Consider the following 20,099-nt stretch of genomic DNA (forward strand, 5'->3'; position numbering starts at 1 on the left):
TTTAAAATTTTTTTAAATCTTCAAGGATTTCTCAATACATTGAAATAAAAAGAGTACAGGAAAAAAGATAATTTTAAATGCAATATAAGCAATGGTTAAATTTTCTAAACTCTTCTAGGAAACGCGAGTACGCTTTGTCGATTTACATGACGTGACGGACCAGTGAATCTGACTTTGTTTTATGGTGTACCATGGCTTTTTTTAAAATGTTTTTTATGGTATGTCGTGCTTTTATCTTCCTTCTTTCTTTTCTTTCCGTCTCTCTCCTTTCGGCACTCCGGCTTCTAAAATTCATTTGGCGTGATATATTTCGATTTGTATCATAAATGCATGAACTGATTCCATTATTCTAAATGAGCGAGTTTTAGCGTATGTTGTTCCAGTACCGCCATCTAGAGCAAAGAGTACGTTTTAGCTACTCATGCGTCACAGCCCTTTTCATGGGGCGGACTTCTTTCTTACATTTCATTCACTCGTCCACAGATCGTAATTTAGACCTGAATCAGAGAACGACCACCTCTGATCCAGTACCCCCAGTGGTATTGTCTCGACCTGGAAGACTTCGTGGCTATGACAGGTTTATGCGTGCACCAGCCGCCATGTACACGGAGAGTCTTCGGGCAGCGAGGTTTGAACTCACAACCCAAAGGATGCCATACTTTTACACTATGAGAATTCAGCGATTAACAAAAATGAAAATAAATAAATAAAAACGCAAAAATGCGAATGGAAAGGAACCAATAAGCAACTAAAAAATCTCTTTTTACTGATTGATTTATTAGAAGATCAAAAACAATCCTTTTCCCCTTTTGAATTCAGAGATAAAGAGTTGGCTTGTAGCACCAATTGATCCTTTATTTGTTACTTTAATTCACTTCCATCCAAAATTTGCTTTTGTTTTTCTGGGGGAGGATCTTCTTCCCCTCCCCCTTATCATAAGCTGTTTATTAATTTCGGTTTCGTTTCCTGTTACTAACATATCTGTTAAGAAATATATCTGGTTTCTTAAATATTTATTTTCATTCGTTAGATATCAATCTCCGAAAAAGCTACATAAATAATTTTCTAAAATACTAGCCGCCTTTGGCGACCAGCCGGTTCGCCAATCTTAGTGTTCGTTAAAATTTTAATAATTAAATATTTTATGCAATTCCAACTTCTTCAGCAAAATATTTTATTCTTCAGCAAAATATTTTAAAACTTCAAATTTTGATAGTCATATAATTCACTCATAATATTATAAAGGCCTTCAGTCATAACGTGATATGTATCTCTCTAATTTTCTGTTACCCGTCGTAGAATTTATGCTTTAAATTAAAGTGTAAAGGATTAATCTGCAATTAATATAACAATATTTTTTACTGAAACAAAGCATTTTTTTAATAATATGATTACTGATAATAGAGTCACTGAGCGTTTAAACTTTATGGGCACTAAAGAATATCTTTCTTAATTTATGTAATATCTCAAGCATTTGTCAACGAAATTTTCTCAGATTCATCATGAATGGATCGATTCATTAACAATGTTTCATTTTAAATGCATCAAACACTCAGAAAATAAAATGAATCGTTTAAAATAATCTGTCGAAAACAGGTTTAAAAAAACTACTTAAAAAACGATGTACTTAAAACTATAAGCATATATAAAAATATATATATAACTAACATAAATACAATTTAATTACAAAAGCATGCAACTAACCTAAAAATAATTTAAATCATTGAAAACAGGTTAAAAAAAACTACTTAAAAAACGACGTACTTAAAACTATAAGCATATATAAAAAATATATATATAACTAACATAAATTTAATTACAAAAGCATGCAACTAACCTAAAAATAATTTAAATCATTGTAAACAGGTTAAAAAAAACTACTTAAAAAACGATGTACTTAAAACTATAAGCATATACAAAAAATATATAACATAAATACAATTTACTTACAAAAGCATACAACTAACCTAAAAGTAATTTAAATCGTCCGTTGATAATGGTTGCCATGCCAACGATCAGAACACAGTGCGCATGCGTGAATTTTCTTCGCCTTTTACGTAACGCAAATGCGTGAATTTTTCTACGCCAGTTGGGGTAACGCTATGAAGATTAGACATTTTTAATTTCCTTTATTCTGTGCTATTTTAATTCAAAAGTACTTCAGAATGAATCTGAAACATGGATTAATTAACAATGTTTAATTTTAAATGCATAAAACATTAAGAAAATAAACAGAATCGTTTGAAATAATCCGCCGAAAAATCTTAACCCTAGCCTCATTACTGTTGGGAGAAAAAAAGAACTAAAGCCTAAATCATTTGGCGTTGGGGAAAATTGAAGATTTTTTTGGCGGAAAAGTTGGCGGTGGGAAAATGGAAGATTTTTTTGGCGGGAAAGTTAGTTTTTAATTAATAATTGACTACCCCTAACATTTAGGGGGATGAAAAATAGATGTTGGCCGATTCTCATAGATACCGGATAAGCACAAAAAATTTCATCAAAATCGGTCAAGCCGTTTCGGAGGAGTATGGCAACGAAAACTGTGACACGAGAATTTTATATATTAGATTATTCAGATTAAAATTTTTATAAGGAGAGGTCAATTATTATACATGCAAAAAATGATGAATGTTGCTAAGCGCTTCTTGAACGTATTATTTAATATTCATTATTGGACGAACATCGAGCTGGCTAAGTGAAGATTAATGTGTATAAGAGGAAGGGGGGGTGATGTTTTTATTTGGTGAATCATTAGTTTTCACATAATTTTCTACCGGCGAAACTGCAAAAAACTCATATATTTATACAACACGTTTAAAATGCAATAAAATTTATAATTGACTTAGAAATAAAATTTATTTGGTCTTAGGGATGCCCTTTCTCCTTTCCAGCTGTGGTTACCATGGAAACCGGCGCAAAAAGTTTTTCTAGAATTTTGATACTTTTTTTTTAATGCTTAGCTATTCAAATTTGTAATATCTAATTAGAAATGCAACGGTGAATATCCTTGTGTTCGTGTAGGTTTTCGTGTTTGTCAACAAATGTCATTCTGTGTTTAATGATATATTTTTAGATGTTAGATCATAGATAATTAAAACCACTGAACCACATGATAGAATTAGAATGGCGCGATTGCATTTAGAGTTGAAAACTCTGGCGCCATAAACATCAACAAAATTGTTTCAATTACTTTTGCGTAAAACAGCTTTAAAAAAATGCAATCTGATATATATAAATTTTTTTTGTAACGCTATTAAATTTCTGCACCGATGAGCCACTGCCCCGTTATATTCTGCTGATACACAGTTAAAAAAAATCAAAAACTTTAAAATTCGAGTTCGCAAGAAATTGAGTAAGCAAGAATCCTTACCAGAGAAAGTCTTTTTTTCGATACCTTTTTCATTCTTCGTTCAAGTACAACATTCCTTGACTGACGCACGTATCTAATCATGATGAAGTGAACTCAGTTAAAATCATAATCGCTGAACGAACTCATTGAAATGATCCTTCAGGCACCGTTGCTCATAAATTGGATGATAAGAGTGATTTAGTTTGTAACTCATGGTGATGCAAGATTTGAATGACTGTTGCAAGAAAGGAAGATGTTATGTTCGCTTTTTTAACCAACCTGAATCAAAACTTATCAAATACAAACCAAAATAAAACAGATAGCGGAAATAGGAAGGAAGCACTAAAACATTTTCAAAGTTCGACCTTACGATATTTCGGTCGTAAAGATTTTATTTCTTTATTTGTACTAACAGCTGATTTGCACTGATAAGCTGTATATATAAACTGTAAATGTCTGTATATTTTTTATACAGACACAAAGGAAAAGTTATTACTTAGTAGACTCATTAAGTCATTTAATTCGAATGGTTAGTTTGTTTTAGATTTAAGCACCTGGACTGTAAAGCGATTCAGATAACTTCGATAATAGAAAACGAAAGATTTCGCTTTTATTTTTCCGTTTGCGACATATAAACTGAGACCTCTTTTAATTTATACAACTATCCATTCGGAAATCGTAATTTTTGGTTTAGTTTTTTAGTTTAGTTATATTAACGTCCCGTTTTGAAGCAACATTAGGGCTATTTTGAGACGGACTTCGTAATTTTGAGCCACGGTCTGATGACGAAGACGATCCTTAAGTTCACACTCCCTCATCAAACTTCCACACGACACCAGTGGGAGGACGTTTGGCCCCGACGGATTTAAACTGCACCAGACCCGCTTACACGATGGTTCTTAGGTGGAATCGGGTTTCTAGCATGAAACCCTCCGGTTCTGAAGCCGAGACTTTACTACAAGGCCAAATCCGTTTAATTTATAATCCGTTTATACGCAATTTCAACAGTTAAGTCTTCACAGTAAAAAAAATATTAAGACTTAAAATATATAATGATACGAATCAAACATGACATTATTACAGTAAATGAATTCAGAATTATGAGTTCTGATCGATGAAAAGAATCATTTGGAAAGTGTTTACCTTTAAAATGAGGAAATAAAATGATTTATTTTTCTCCGGCAAATCCAGGAAACAACATTCCTTACAGACTATAGAAAAACCGGTCATCACTTCTAGATAAATACGAGTGCCAATTTGATGACACCACTTTTTAAAAAATACGTATGGGAATAAAATCTTTTTACGTAACTTATTTATGGTCTGGAAATAAAAATTATTAAAGCAGATCGATGAAATAATAAATGAAAATCGATTTTGCAGAGTTAAGCAGAATAATCACGAATTGATTAAACATTTCTTGAAGGAAAGTTTTTAGAAAACAAAATACATCGCCAACGAATTTTACTGAAATGCAGGAAAATAAGATGCATTTAACTATCACCTATATTTCTCAACACTTAAACAAATTTTATACAGTTTTCTCACACAACCTTCACTTTGTCTTATTTAATGCATATCTATAATTAAAAGTCGCATTTTTATTAGGACCATTAAATGGAGCTATTACAATTACAGCATATGTCATGTCAACATACAACTATACATTGTTTCATATTACAATTAAACCTTCGCGTAACACCTTTTTTCCTCCTTTTCCTTGAGGGAAGCTGCAAAATTAAGTTAGGAGGGTATATAATGTAGCCAAGAGCCGACACCATTATCATGTTAAAATCTTAATTATAAGTTTATGTAATTTAATGACTTACTATTGAAGTGTAACTGCAAAGGTAGAAAACATAAGAGAAAATAAAGCGCCCCACAACAGCGAATTAAGTAAACAATCTCCGAGAGCTGGCGGGCATAGGATGAATTGCTCTGGTTTGTACACACTTCAGTTAAGAAAAAATATAACCGTGACCTGCTTGGGGAGTACGCTAAATTTGAAAACATTCTCGTTCCCTTTTTTTGTTTTGTTTCGGAATATTACACTCATCATAAGAATTCTAAAGAAATTTTTCGCTACAGTTATTTTTAAAGCATGTCTAATTCCACTAACAACTCGGGGCCTAACAAAAAAAGTTCATGTTGATCGGGGAGGGGATCTATATCCCAAAAGTTTATAAGACTGTAGTAAAAAATATGCAAATTACAAATATGTTTATACAAACTATGTACAACTTACATTGAAAAAATATATTTAAAAAAGATAATTCGTATTTCGATTAAGTAACAAAATGAAATATTAGGTGTCCCATAAGTTAAAAGAATATATTATATTTCAACAAAAGAATCTCAATACAATGTTCTTAATAGTTTAAAGTCTTTCCATTTTTCAGTTATGCCATCATATACACGTTTTTTTCAACGACGTAATTAAGAGTTGTATATCTCTGGTTCTAGGTTATATCATACACTTTTAATGGCTGCCTTAAAGGTAATCACTTAATATAATTAATTGCCCACTATTTAAATGTAACTTCCGAGACATAATGTCCCACACACTCACAACTGGGCTTAGATCAGGGCTCATCGGTGGGCACTCAAGAACAGCAACATTTTTCGAATTTAAATCATTTTTTGCAGCATTGCAATACGGATAGAAGCATTATTCTGATATTCCCACCTTCACCCTCTTATATTTTCTGCACACGGCATAAGATGATTCTGTCGGTCAGCTAAAATGGCCATATCTACTTGATCGTTGAAACCGAAAGCTCCTCACACTATCACAGATCCACCACCACTTAGTCTATTAAAAAAGTTCCCAGATTTTTCGTGCTTCTTTTCATTGCTGAAAAGGACAGCCATTCCTTTACATCATATGACGTATCATCAGAGCCCATTGTAATCTCTTACTAATGTGAAGCTTTGAGAGTGATAAACTGCGAGCCCTTATTGCGTGGATTAAATAAACCGTTTCATTAATTTGTCTACGAATAGTGTTTCTTAGAGATTTTTAACCTGAATACTTTAGTGATTTCACGAACAGGCATTTTCTGACTAGGAGACATTCTATATATCCGTCTATCACTGCGAATATCCATCAAGAACGAGGTTTTGGATCTTATGGAAACTTCTAGAAGGATGAAAAAGTTTCGATATTTCCTTAACAGTCTTACTGAGCAATTTCATATTCAGAATTCATACTCACTTCTCATTAGAGAGCGACATAGTTTTAGGCATCTTAATATACAAGAGAAACGACCGCTTTCCTTTTCATATAACGCATTTATTAGGTTCCAAATCGACGTCATTATTACCAATATCACATTTGCATAAAATGCAGCTTATTTCGATTTATTGCACAATATAAAAATTGCCAATAAATAAAAGTAGTCTATCTGAAACTTTTTAATAAGTGTGTTATCCTCCCCACCCCCTCCAGTAAACAATTGTTGACCTAGGGCAAGTCATGAATGCCAAGCAAATTCAGATTTTTATTTCACACGAGAGTTGTGCGCTTCGTATTACAGTAAAAATAAATAAAATTTTAAAAAATCGGTACTTGTGTATTAACTGCGTGGCACTGACCTGAACTGTCTGTCTGGCTGTTCCAATATAAGATACAAAACGACGAGAACTAGGCAGATAAAATTCCGTATAAAGATTAAACATATATGATGTAGACACCTATCGAAATTAGAGCCAAATGCAATAAGGGGTTGACAGCCTGTCAGTCAGTACTTTCAGAAACATGCAAGTGCGATAACTCAAAAACGCAAAGATTTAAATATATGAAATTTGGTACGCAATTTTGAGACTTCAAGCGTGCGTTTTGTGTAAAATTTTAATAGGTTGGGAAAAAACAAATCTAAAATATAAATTCGATTTTCGGATAATATTAAACGCATGCTAGACATTAATCGTCCAAGAGCGCACGATAAGATTTAAAAAAAAAATGCCTAATTCGCATCAAAGGTTAATATTTCGTAACTATTTTATGCTAATGCCATGCAAAGCGTTCTCTGAGTAACACCTTTATTAGAAAATACGCGAAAATATGTTAAGAGACCATTAAAGCTGGATCGGTTCGGAGCAGAAGATATTATGTACAGATCCAAATAATCAGCAATGCTTAATTATGACCATTGATTGCCATTTAACACGCAGATCACTGCATGCATTTTTAATTGAATGCACCGCGCGACAGTTTGCTGTAATAGCACCAGTAAACTGAACTTCAGACTTTTAAAAGTTTAGTAAAGTAATTAATGAGCAAATTGTTTAGTTTTTCCTGGGTTTGTTAAAAATTAACGTTATGTTTTAAAAAAAAATATTAATTCTGACATCTAGTGTCTTATTAACCAAAATTATTTAAATTAATTTATACTTCTTAATTTTTAAACGTTGTAAGAAACAGAAAAAAAAAAAAAAATGAAAAGTGACCTTCTTTTTGAAAGTAAAAACTTTTAATAATCAAGCAAAAAAAAGTGGAAACAAATTCAAAAGAAACTTCGAAAATAATCCCCCCCCCTTCTGGTCTGTAAGTGATGTTTCTTAGGCCAACGTCCGGTACCAGTTTAATTTTAGAAGCTCTATTCGACTCAAGTCAAAACAATTTCCACATGCTTATGTTATCACTAAATATAAAAATAACCCATTTCGTTTACCATCCTGACACTCATGGAAAGCAATACACTTTAAAGTAGTAAAGAAAAACTATAAATCCAAGCTAAAATTTATTATGAGATTACCGTGAGTTTAAATGTTCGAAAATATTATCTTTCACTAATTTTATTTTAAATTGAAGTCTTCATTTTCTTCCAGGAACAATCAAAACAAAACCATGAATTTATTAGTAAAATCCAAGCCGAAATTGGAGCTTGACCAAACGAATATACATAACTGCTGACCATGCCGGTCTCCACTTCAGAATTGGCCATGAGTCCGCAAAGCGTCTAGCTCTCGAAACTGACGTTAAAATCAGTCTTAAGTAGTTCTTAAAAGCAATTCAAGGTCTTTTGCAAAATGAAAGCGGTCATTTCACACAGCCGTCTCAATAGTAGCTCTAAAAATACATCAGTGCTTCCCTTTCCCCTGCACCACCAAAGCAAGAAAGATTTATTCAGTCGCTGTAGAACAAACTGCAGGCCTGTGCCAACGCATGCGCACTTCTTCTACATGTGTCTGACAGCCTTGAAACGTTTTCTCTCGCAGAACAGTGACCCATTGCTCGGTTTCTCGAGGTTCATGATTCACCCGCTAAGCGTTCATTAGCACTCTTTTTTTCACAATGATGAGCGATTAAGTACAGTAAAAATTGCGGCCCACGCAATTCTGTTCTCATAAGAACTTCCAGCCGATTTTCCATTTTGTTCTAGGGTATGCTTGAAATTACCAACATTATTTATGATTGACTAGCAGTACCCGCCCGAGGCATCCAAGAGGAAAAATTAGCTTTAAATGTAAGTCCAGCCTCCACCCGATATGACATGGGCATGTCACGTAACATAAAATAAACATAAAAATATATTTAGAAAGCATGAAAAATAACTACAAAATAATTTTTATACCACACAATCAGAAATATTTAGATTGTTAAAAAGGTAAAAATATCATATGTTTATAGACAAAGTAATTCACTAAAAATATACAATAGAAAAGTTATTTTAAAATTTAAAAATATACAAATAAGTCATTGTACCCACTGTTCCACATTTTTTTTTATCAACTCTGTATAATCTGATATGGAAATAAAATTCAGCTTGCTTCATAATATTTCTTTGTAATATATTGGCTGCTTTTCTTCCTGATGCAGTGTAATAGCACTCGATTACCAATAAAAAGTTTTAAAAAGAAAGGCATCACATATGCATACCACATCTCTTGCTATTTGCGCATGCGCAGTTTGAGGTTTTCGCATAAGCGCGGACAAGCGCAAAGCACATGCGTTATTGCTATTTTACGCATGTGCGAATCGTAGTAGGAAAATAATTAAAATCAAAATATAAAACTCCATTTTTCTTTTGATAGTACTTCAATATACTAAAACCTTTCCCAATAAATAAATGCCCCACAAAATGGGACAAATATCTCCAATATCCATTATGTATTTCTCGAGTTTTTCTCTTTCAAATATACAGACACTTTCAGGAGACATCATTTTATACTACGTATAGATAAGCAGACAAGTTGACCTCTTAATAGTAATAAAAAAAAAAAAAAAAAAAAAAAAAAAGAATTCTTAATTATTGCACACAGAATGATAATCTTATCGTAGTAAACGATTACTTCAAAGAATTAAAAACTGAGACTTTTTAGCAAATCCGGAACGTTATATCTATCATTCCAACTAAATAATGCCATAGCACATACCAAAAATTTGTAATATTCAAAGTTATGTGTTATGATCTGAACAACCATTATTCCGAACAACAGAGGGACTAATATACATATTGTGACTAAAGTAAAAGCTGTAAAGGCTAATTTTTCAAACGCGAATTTTTTTTTCAATAGAAATTTTACTATATAAAAAATATTACTTCTAAAAAAATGGGACATCTAAAGGAATTTTATTTAAAATCAATGCAAATCCAAATAAATCCCGGAATGTCCGTGCAGTTAATTCTAATTTTAAAAAAATCTTCATTATCTGCAGTTGAAAGGTTTGTAAGCATATTCTTTAAAAACAAGCATAGAACTACTAAAAAAAGAAGCAAAATTCAGCGAAATTAAAGAATTTACAGACATCATTATTGTCTCCTTAATGGTGAGCTTCGTTTTTATATTGATTTCTATATATAACCAGGTACAATAGCCTATATTTGAATAAACTGTTATCTGCTTTAAAATTTACCGCAACGAAAATGTTGCGCTAGGATGGCATTACAAGAAACGACATGTTATACTATTACCTTTTCAGTAATCAGAAAAGTCAAACGCTTAGTAAATGAAAAACTAACAACTTCGCTTAACATGCAAATCAATTTATCATTAAACACAACAAGCCGTTGAAAAAAAAAAAAATCCGTGGAAAGACATCGATGTGTTTATCATTCACGCATAATTTAACGAAAACCATTATTAATCATTCAAGTACATCATAGCGGAAACCGTTTCTGTGGAAAAGTTGCGCCGAAAGCGATTCGATACCTGACCGAACAAGCAAAATACGACACGCTTCTTGCACGGTTTTCGCAGAAAAATTCAAAAGCGCGTACTACCAAAAAAAAAAAAACCATTGTTAAATAAATAAATAAAAAAAAAAATATGTGCGGCGCAGCTTATTTTTGGAATTCATTACACATTTAAAAAAAGCATATCGTCCCATTACAATGAAAGACAATGAGCGATTTGATACCTGATGTCATACGTAATCAAATTATCACGTGACAGTGATGCCACATGAACTGGTAGAAATTCAATATTTAATTACATCAGTTTTAAATAATGCAAACTAAAAAAAAATATATCTTTTTTAAATGTATATACCACTGATAAGAACAAAAGTCAATATTTCACGCATCAATAAATTATTATTATTTTTTTAAATCAGCTCCAAATACCGAAATCTATAACATCATCAATCGATTAAAGTTTTTTTTTTTAACAGCAAATGGTATAGAACATTCGCGTTGTACATTTGTAATCAAAGAATATTAAAGCAAATGAGCTGATTAAATATATTTTCTTAAAATTTAATATTAATTTTAAATTTGATTTTTCCTTTTATAATTAATCTACATTTCATTTTTTAAAAACTGGCGAAAAGATTTTTTTTTCAACATATTGAATATAAACACGCGTAACATAGATAATATAAGGGAAAGGGGGGGGGGACGGAATGACAATCAAATAAAAAGGAATGAGAATTTTCACTAACCAAGGAAGCTTTTAAATGTAGTATTTATTGAATATATATTTTTGCACATGCATTTGCTTCGTATTTTAAATATCTTTCGCTCGAGAAGGGCCCCTCTTCCTCGATATGTCTTTTATTTTAGATATAGTTCAAACAGGAGCCTACCTATTTTTTAAAATAGCCAGGTTTAAATATGAATGGAAGCAGTAATCTCGGCTCTAAAATAAACGGAAGCAAGAGAGAGTATAATTGAATTCGGACTACTCACGTGTTGTTTCTTTCCATTTAAAAAAATAAATTGCGCATGCGCAGCTTTTACTTTGTCAAGAAAACGTCGGATCTTCCGCTCCGGCGTCTGCCAGAAATTGAACCAATTAAAAAGGGTAAGAGAACTCGCAGATCAACGACCGTTACTGTCCTGGGTTCAATCCAAATCTTGCTACTGAACCATCAAAGAAATAACACTTCCTACTCATAACAATGGGATGGAATCCAACCAAGACTAGGTTATACACACACCGAATTCCGAGAAAACCCATTTACGAATATTTATTTAAAGAAAACAGTTAAATCTTTTTTAAAAAAAAAACCGGTTTAAAAATTACAAATATTTTTTTTAATAATTTCATATTTACATCTTGTTTGACATAGTAGCATCCTTGAAGAAATATTACATTATTTTCAAAAAAAGCCTTTAATTATATTTCTTTTTCAGCAAACCAAATTTTTACACTATATATTAATGCTCCAAATGGAATTATAAAACTTTAATTATAACTTTTTTTTCAATTCAAATCTTTTTCATGTTTATCAATTCAAGTTTCTCATTATAGCAAAGGTAATTAAGAAAAACCATCTTGAGTTAAATATTTTATTAGCATTAACCAAACAACTTCATTAAATTTCTACTTATTACTTATTTTTAATTATTAGCATCAACCTTCCTATTTTAAAAGGATCACAGTCAATAAGCAGAGTGCATTCTTTAATTATGCTTTAACTCAGTTTCATTAATGTATACATTACCAAATGTGATCATAGTGTAATTGCATTCTTTGAGACTATTTAAACGGTTACAATTATTTTTTTCCCCACACTATAAGTAATATATCATCAGTTTTTCTAAACTGCTTTATAAATTCAGTTCACTTTTTTGGGAGATTTCATATTTTAAGTGGCCAATGCAATATGTAATATTTTTATGAAAGCGGTAATATCAGAATTACAAGATTCTGAAAGTACACTACCCATTTTGAACTACATATAATTAAGATTTACAATTTATCAATGCATTGAATTTATAAGACTCATCATTTTTCAAATATTCTATAGAATCTTTGACTTTAAGCACTTTTTCTGACTAATGGTAAATGTATAAATTTTTAATTTTTTTTTCAAATTTTTTTATTTACTACAAAAATGTATCAAATAAGTTTAAAATGTTCTCTAAATAGTTTTTGATCAAACTGAATTTTAAATGCTACATATAAGTTTTCGGTACCACTCTCCTTATCATGTAGATAATTTTATTGTAACCCTGCAAGAATTCCTAAGTTTTAAATTGAACTTAATTTTGGAATTTCATTTTAGTTGCATCCTTGCACAAATAATATTCTTTAAAAAAAAAAAAAAAAACATCACTTCAATATAATAATTTTAAAAAAAAAATATTTTTTTTTCTTCGTACATTTGGGAGAATTTACTTATTGTATATACTTGTTTACACATTCCCTTTTTATTCATTTTTCTTCTACATTATTTGTTGAAATTGTAAAATAATATTTAAAAAAAATTCTAAAAGAAACAATTGCCATTATGCAATTCACTTCAAGCAACATACTGATTGAAAAGTATTTCTTTATTCTTATTTTTAAAAAAATGCAACATCACAAGAAATAATGACAAGTTATATGAATTGTTGTTTCATTATTATTTATTTAGAATACAAAATTTCTAAGAAAAACCTAAATAACAAGCTGGATTTGAGAAATTCCAAATGTAATTTAGTGCCTTTTAAAGATCCAAGATGCTCATTTCACACTTGAAATCATTTATTTCAATCATTATTTTTGTTATCAAATTTTTTACGGATGAATCAATAACTGACATAATTTTTTATGTAATTCTTATCCTTGAAAAGGTATATATATTTCTTCAGAGATGTGAGATAATGAGGATTATTTTATTCCTTTGAAATTTGCATTTCTGCATTCTTATTAAACTAAGGATTAATCTCCCCCCTTAAAAAGAAAATTCCCCAAAAGTTTAAATGCAGAATTCCCCCATCTGATCTGGTTGGAATGATAATTAAATGAAGAGATTTTTGCACTGAGCGATTAACAAGTAAATTTCTTATAATTACTTAAATTTTAAACAATAAAAGTAAAGTTATTTATAGAATAAATTACATGCAAATATTTTGAGCTGAAACCCTCATTTTAATTTGAGATTTCCTACAACCTATCCATTGAGTTTGTTATATTCACATACTAGAGATACATTTTAGATAAGATTAACTGGAAAGCTAAAGGGAAACAGTAAAGGAAAGTTGAATTTATTTACTTTTATATGATGGGAATTACCAGATCACAAGAGGTAAGTATGAAATATTATGTTTCCTCTAAATTGGACTCTCATCAAAAACATTTAACCATAAGATTAAAAAAAAGTAACAAGGTCAACACAACATTTCAAAGATAATATGCATTTCTCGAAACTTTAGATTCAAATTTTTGCATATTAAATGAAAAATTAATTTGTATGCAGAACAGATTTTACTAAATATCTAGAACCAAATTCAAAGAAATAAGAAAGTATTAATGACAAAATGACTGTAAAATGTAGGTAATTAGTGTTGAATACAAAATATTATTTTGTTAGAAATTCTGTCTCAGTGTGTGTGTAGTGGTAGCAATGGGGAGGTGTCATTTTTATTCACGATGCAAACTAAAGTACTGAGAGAATGTACTAGTTGTTTAGTGTTTCAAAAAAGAAACATGGTCTTTAATATGTATTTCTGGCATCATGCTGATTACCATTGAAAGATATATATAGATATATAATCTGTTAATGCAGAGATCCTTGTAAACATTAATTAAAAAGCAACTGGAAAAATTCATTTCAATAACTAAATCTATTAATTACAATGATATTTTTTATTGAACTGTTATTTATTTTCAAAGAGAATAATTTTCATTTAAAAATTAAGACAAATATTTCTTTTAATAAAAAATATATATAATGAATAATTAGATACAATAGCTAGATTGAAAATATTAGATGAATGTAAATATCCCAAGCTAAAAAGGAGTTCATCTTTCAATGGCTATATTAAAAAGCTTTTGCATACATTATATTTCTTATATGTACAGTGTTAATGTGCAAGAGGAAAGGATTCTACTTCAATAATTGGAATCTTCATCCTACAACAATGGAAATAAATTCATAAACAGCCAAACACACTTACCAACTGTAGTTTGTAATTCTCTTCCAGAACATCCACTGACCATGAAGCTGCAGAAGAGATAGGGCACAAGCGATTTTCCAGTTCACGCAGCCACTTGCGCAGACCACACATGCGGCTGGTGATCTCTGCAATGAAAATATTCGTAATTTTCAATTTGTTACAAATCACGCAACAAGCTTTGCTATCAAACTTGCCAATCAGCATCAATTTAAATAATATTACACAGTTCAAATGAGATTCAAACTAAATATTTTTTTATAAATTTTTCCAAAATTTAGAACATAATTTTAAATGTAAGCAATAAAAGAAACAACAATATTGTTACTGCAATCTGAATTTAACAAAAAAAATTAAAACACTGATTTTTACCTTCAAACATTCCATCTTTAGAAGGAGACTTAACTATATTAGGATTAATAGATTGTTCCACTGCTTTCCACTTGTTGTTAAGTAGGTTAAGACGTCGCTGAACCTCATCTTTCATATCTGGATATCTTTTGCACAGCTTCTGAGCCTGCTCATTGAATAGTTTACACAGGTAAGCAATCTTCTGCTGTTCTTCAAAGATTCGCTACAAAATAAATGATTCTTTGAAAACTAATATGAATAATATTCAAAGTTTAAAAATCAGAATTTCTGTATATTATACAAATCCATGTTTTTAAGAATTGTTATAATAAAATGTTACAAACATTCTAGGATGATAATGCAGGTAAAATAGTTGGAGCATTAGGGAAAAGGGAAAAAAAGCAATATAAAATCTTGAGACATAAAATATAAAAAATAGCCTTAAATGAATCACCGTGAGAGAAGGATGATAAGAAAGAGAAAGAAAGAAGAAAGGATTTCCTTTCTAATCTCCTAAGATTTTGAATTATTCCCATTTACAATTAATAACAAAATAAACAAAGTGAATCAAGTATATACTTCATATAAAATGCTGTAATTGTATTAATCTTACATGTATAACAGATCAGGTTATTAAACTCTTGAAGACTTAAAACAAGTACAAATTTGTTTTCAATTCGAATTATATTCTGCATTTTAATTGCACCCAAACAAGAAAATTATAAAGTTATAATAAAATCACATTTTATTATAACTTTTAAATACAGAAATAACAAATTTCAGAGCATTTACAATAAGAGCTGCACTATTAACCCTTTTCTACACATATTCTTTAAAAAAAGGGGAGGGGGACAAAAAAATACAATAGCAAATTATGTTGAAGTTCTACAAACTTGATATCTTTGAGATATGAAATACCATTTTAGCCCTATCATCTCTTATATGGAATACTAACTCATACTATAGCTAAAAAATGACTTCACATTTCAATTCATCAAATATCTTCTATTTAATAAAATATTTGATATATTATCACTCATAATTAATGAAAAAGGGAGAGAGAGAGAGAAACAGCACTGTTTCAAAAAAATTATCACAGTATCAGTTTTACTGAAAAGGGCAATATTACTTTGCGAAAGTTATTATATATACTAAAGAGTACATAAAATATGAACTTACAGCACTTTTTTCTGGGCTGTCATCATCTTTGGCGATCTGCAGGTTGTGCAGAAGATCATGCAACCATTTGAACTGTTCGATGAAGCGAGTGAAAGTCCAGCAGCAAGCTTCTGGCATCTCACTTTCATCATCCAAAGATAAGTCACTGCTAGCTTCCTAAAATATTAAAATAAATAAATAAAATTTCCAGATTTTAAACTAAATCCTTTCTTTCATAAAAATTAAAAAAAAAAAAAAATTAGACCATTCTTTCTGAGAAAAGAACTATTAAAAAGATTCAAAATGAAGGACTATTAGCACAAAATATATATCTCTGCAATGTAGTTAAAAATTCCAAAGTTATCATAAATACATCACAATATTGTATCATGCAGGTTAGCAAGTAATTGGAAAAAGAATATAGAGTAAAAACCAAACATATCTGAAAAATCAATATTTTTTTTGATTTTTTTTTCCTTCATATTATTACAAAAAAAAAAAAAAAAAAAAAACATACTCTGCAAGTAGCAATGAGTCCATCATCCATCAAGTAATCATAATTTGAACTAAGGGCATCCCAGAATTCATCCTTGGAACTTGCACTATATCGCAGACTGCCCTCTCTGTCGAACAGTGGAGAGTTTTCCAGGGAGGAGCAGGCTGAATAACTTTTCTTCTCTGCCTCAACCAGAGGATCGTTTGAAACATCTAGAATAGCAAAATAAATAAATAAATAAAAAAATCTTTAAAATTAGACATTTTATTCCTCTTTTTTTTTAAATAGAGAACATTTAAGGCAATTTTTTATTTTAATAATAATTTTTTTAAATCATTATAAGTAGATCCAATATTGACTACATTTTTAAACAATAAACTACATATTATGAATTCATTTTTAAACTAACAAGCAAGCAAGGCATAGATCACATATATACAAAAAATTCATTAATTCTATTTTGAATAATAAAATGTACTATGTTTTGAAAAATTTAAACAGAAGTAAAAATAAATAAATAAATAAAGCCCAAAGGATAAATAAAAACCACACTAGTTTAAAGGATAAAACAAACTTTCTCTATCTATATAAGTAAACAATTGCTTATTCCTTTCATTAAAATTTTTTGGGAATAGTTAAATTTAGCCAAATTTAGAGAGCAAATAAAAAGATGTCATTGTGTAAAACAAATTATAAATGAATTTCATAAATTTAGACAAACATTATCAAATTCTTAAAACAACTGTTATTCTTACTAAAATTTTAAATGAAAATAATGAATCTAATTTCACATAAAGAAAAATCCTGACACTTTACAGAATTATTAACGCTCAATTTAAGAAATCAATTGACAAAATATGAAAATAAACAACATGAATATGAAATAATACACTCATAAATTTACTAGATAAAATGTAAGAAAAAGTAAAACAAAAAAATTCTACATTACCTTCATATTTACTTTCAATCGGAAGCTGTGCCATTCTTATGTAGAACTATTTTGATCGATAGTTAACAAAGATTTGACAATTCTTGAACCGTGGGAACATCTTACCATCCTAGGAAATCCTAATTTACATAAATTAAAATGAAAAAAACTAAGCAAAAGATTTTATGTAATAGATTTAGTTAAAATAATGTATTGATTATAAATTAATATACATATACTGCAATGTTGTTATTTAAACAATTTGTCAACACATAACCGTTGACACGCCTGATGTACATCCAAAATAAATGTATGATCAAGGCCAACATGACACATCTATTACAATAAATTTTGTAAAAAATAAGCCGCTTGTTTATAAACTTAAAAATCTTCTCAGAAGCCACGCGAGATGAAACGATAAGGAAACAAAACAAATAAAGTTCCTTACCAATTCCCACGGCACTCTTCCAAAATCCAAATTTTTTTTAACTTTTTTAATCCACAACAGAAAACTAAGCAGATGATGCCAATCGAGCGCGTTGAAAGATGCGTTTTTTCACCGGAAAGCCATCCGTTGCGCATAGTAGATAGTAGCTTGTTAAAAGTTCTTGATGAAATTATGAATTTTCTCATAAGATTTCCGAAAATTCCACTCATACTGAATTTCGAATCTTTCAGATCTCAAATGTCTTCAATTTCATTCACATTCTAAACTGAATTAGACTTTTACATTGGATGTTTCAAATTGTATATTTAAAAACTTAGATTTAAAGATTGTTTTCTGTATTCATTTCTTTCTGAACTATCTATTCAAAAATGGTTACTTCCTAAAATCTGAAAAAGGACATGCGTTGATTCTTATTCTAAAACATAATTAAGATCTCAAACTAGTGTTCGCTTCAGGATTCCAAAAGTGTTACTTTTGGATGATTGTACTCCGTAAAGGGGTATAACGTAGTGTGATGAGTGTGTAGCGATCGTTCTAATTCTCTCAGAGAAAGCGCGCCTAAGTTTGATATGCGTTTCATCTCCATTAATCATAAATTGGCCTTGAATGCGCAGCATGACTCAGTTTCCCGCCTCTCGGGGAGCGGAGAAAAACATAACCAGAGTAGCTCCGAGGGACAGAGCGTGCGATGTTGTTGTGTGTCTAATAAAGATTTATTTTTGATATAACCGAAGAGTGATTGCTTCCAAACCCTTACATGGAGTCAGATCATGACAAATAACATTATGGACTAATCGATCCTCCTCAGTGGTGACCACGGACTTTAATTTAAATCTATTTCGTTGAGAATTTAAATTTCCTTATCAATATGGCTACAGCTGAAACAGCGGCGGTAGTAATCCCGCCATTCATAAAGCCGGATCCTGCACTTTGGTTTCATATGCTCGACTCCACTTTCGAATTGGCTTCTCCGAAAGCCATTACTGAAAGCAAGACGAAATACAATTACGTCGTGGCTCACTTACCTCCCGAAATTGCCACTGTTGTGCGGGATGTAATAATTCAACCGGATTCCACGGATCCATATTCGGATCTCAAAACGAAAGTTATCGAACGCTGTTCCGAATCAAAGACGCAGGAAATTCGACGACTTTTGGCTGGTGAAAGCTTAGGTGATCGGAAGCCCAGTGAATTGCTTCGTATCATGAAAAGGCGAGCCGAAAGCCATAACATCGATGATTCCTTGCTGTTTGAATTATTCAATCAAGCAATGCCAGTACCTGTGCAAACTATTTTGGCCTCCATTTCACCGATTTCTTCAGACAAGGCAGCAGATGTAGCTGATAGAATTCTGGACATCAATTCCACCTCAGTTAGCACTATTTCTTCCGGAAGTGAACGCAACTCTTCATCTGTGAAAGAGCTTAAATCGGACATGGATTTGCTTCGAAACGAAATCAAGGAATTGCGCAAGGAAGTGGCTGATCTCCGACGTTCTCGCCGTCGATTTCGGTCTCCTAGCCGTACTCGTCGTGCTCGCTCAAAATCAGGGGGCAATAGATACTGCTGGTACCACTTTCGATTCCACGAGAAAGCTACAAGGTGCATTCCGCCTTGCTCTTTTAAGGGAAACCCTGTTCCGGAAGAGTAGCGGCGGCGGACTCTTCCTCTGAATATACTTCTCGTCGTCTCTTTCTACGTGAACATAACACAGGTATTTCTTTTTTGATTGATTCCGGCAGTGACGCCAGTTTAATTGTTGCTTCTAAAAGAGACAGACAAATGCCTGTTATGCAAACCTTTCGTGCCGCAAATGGTACTGCAATAAATGTTTATGGCAGAAAGTCTATAACTGTAAATTTTGGTTTACGTAGAAATTTTACATATTCATTTTATATTTGTAATGTTTCTTGTGCTATTATTGGTGTCGATTTTTTGTACCATTTTAATTTATCACCAGATTTAAGAAATAAACGTTTAATTGATAATGTTACTAATTTAAAAGTGCATGCTAAACTACGTCTATGTTCAATTTTTTCTGT

General features: G+C 31.0%; 2 protein-coding genes across 4 annotated transcripts in view; one reads left to right on the forward strand and one right to left on the reverse strand.

The window, feature by feature from the left end:
* LOC129968820 (uncharacterized) overlaps positions 1–18,104 on the reverse strand; it is a 66,371-nt gene extending 48,267 nt beyond the window's left edge. The window contains exons 1-6 of one of the 3 annotated variants that reach the window (XM_056083088.1): positions 18,058–18,104; positions 17,631–17,749; positions 16,703–16,893; positions 16,207–16,362; positions 15,049–15,250; positions 14,680–14,804 (exon numbers count right to left, since the gene is read on the reverse strand). In XM_056083088.1, the coding sequence (XP_055939063.1) occupies positions 14,680–14,804; positions 15,049–15,250; positions 16,207–16,362; positions 16,703–16,893; positions 17,631–17,664 (708 nt within the window). In that variant the 5' untranslated portion in view covers positions 17,665–17,749; positions 18,058–18,104. Of the gene's footprint in view, positions 1–3,370; positions 3,475–14,679; positions 14,805–15,048; positions 15,251–16,206; positions 16,363–16,702; positions 16,894–17,630; positions 17,750–18,057 lie in introns of those variants that run through there. The other 2 variants (XM_056083089.1, XM_056083090.1) reach the window with 2 other exon arrangements.
* Positions 18,105–18,925: 821 nt separating this feature from the next.
* LOC129968361 (uncharacterized) lies at positions 18,926–19,708 on the forward strand. Its single transcript, XM_056082218.1, has one exon. It carries the CDS (start codon positions 18,926–18,928, stop codon positions 19,706–19,708), a length of 783 nt encoding a protein of 260 aa, XP_055938193.1.
* Positions 19,709–20,099: the final 391 nt, after the last annotated feature.

This window comes from Argiope bruennichi, chromosome 5, assembly GCF_947563725.1.
Source record: "Argiope bruennichi chromosome 5, qqArgBrue1.1, whole genome shotgun sequence".
Classification (NCBI taxonomy): Eukaryota; Metazoa; Arthropoda; class Arachnida; order Araneae; family Araneidae; genus Argiope; species Argiope bruennichi.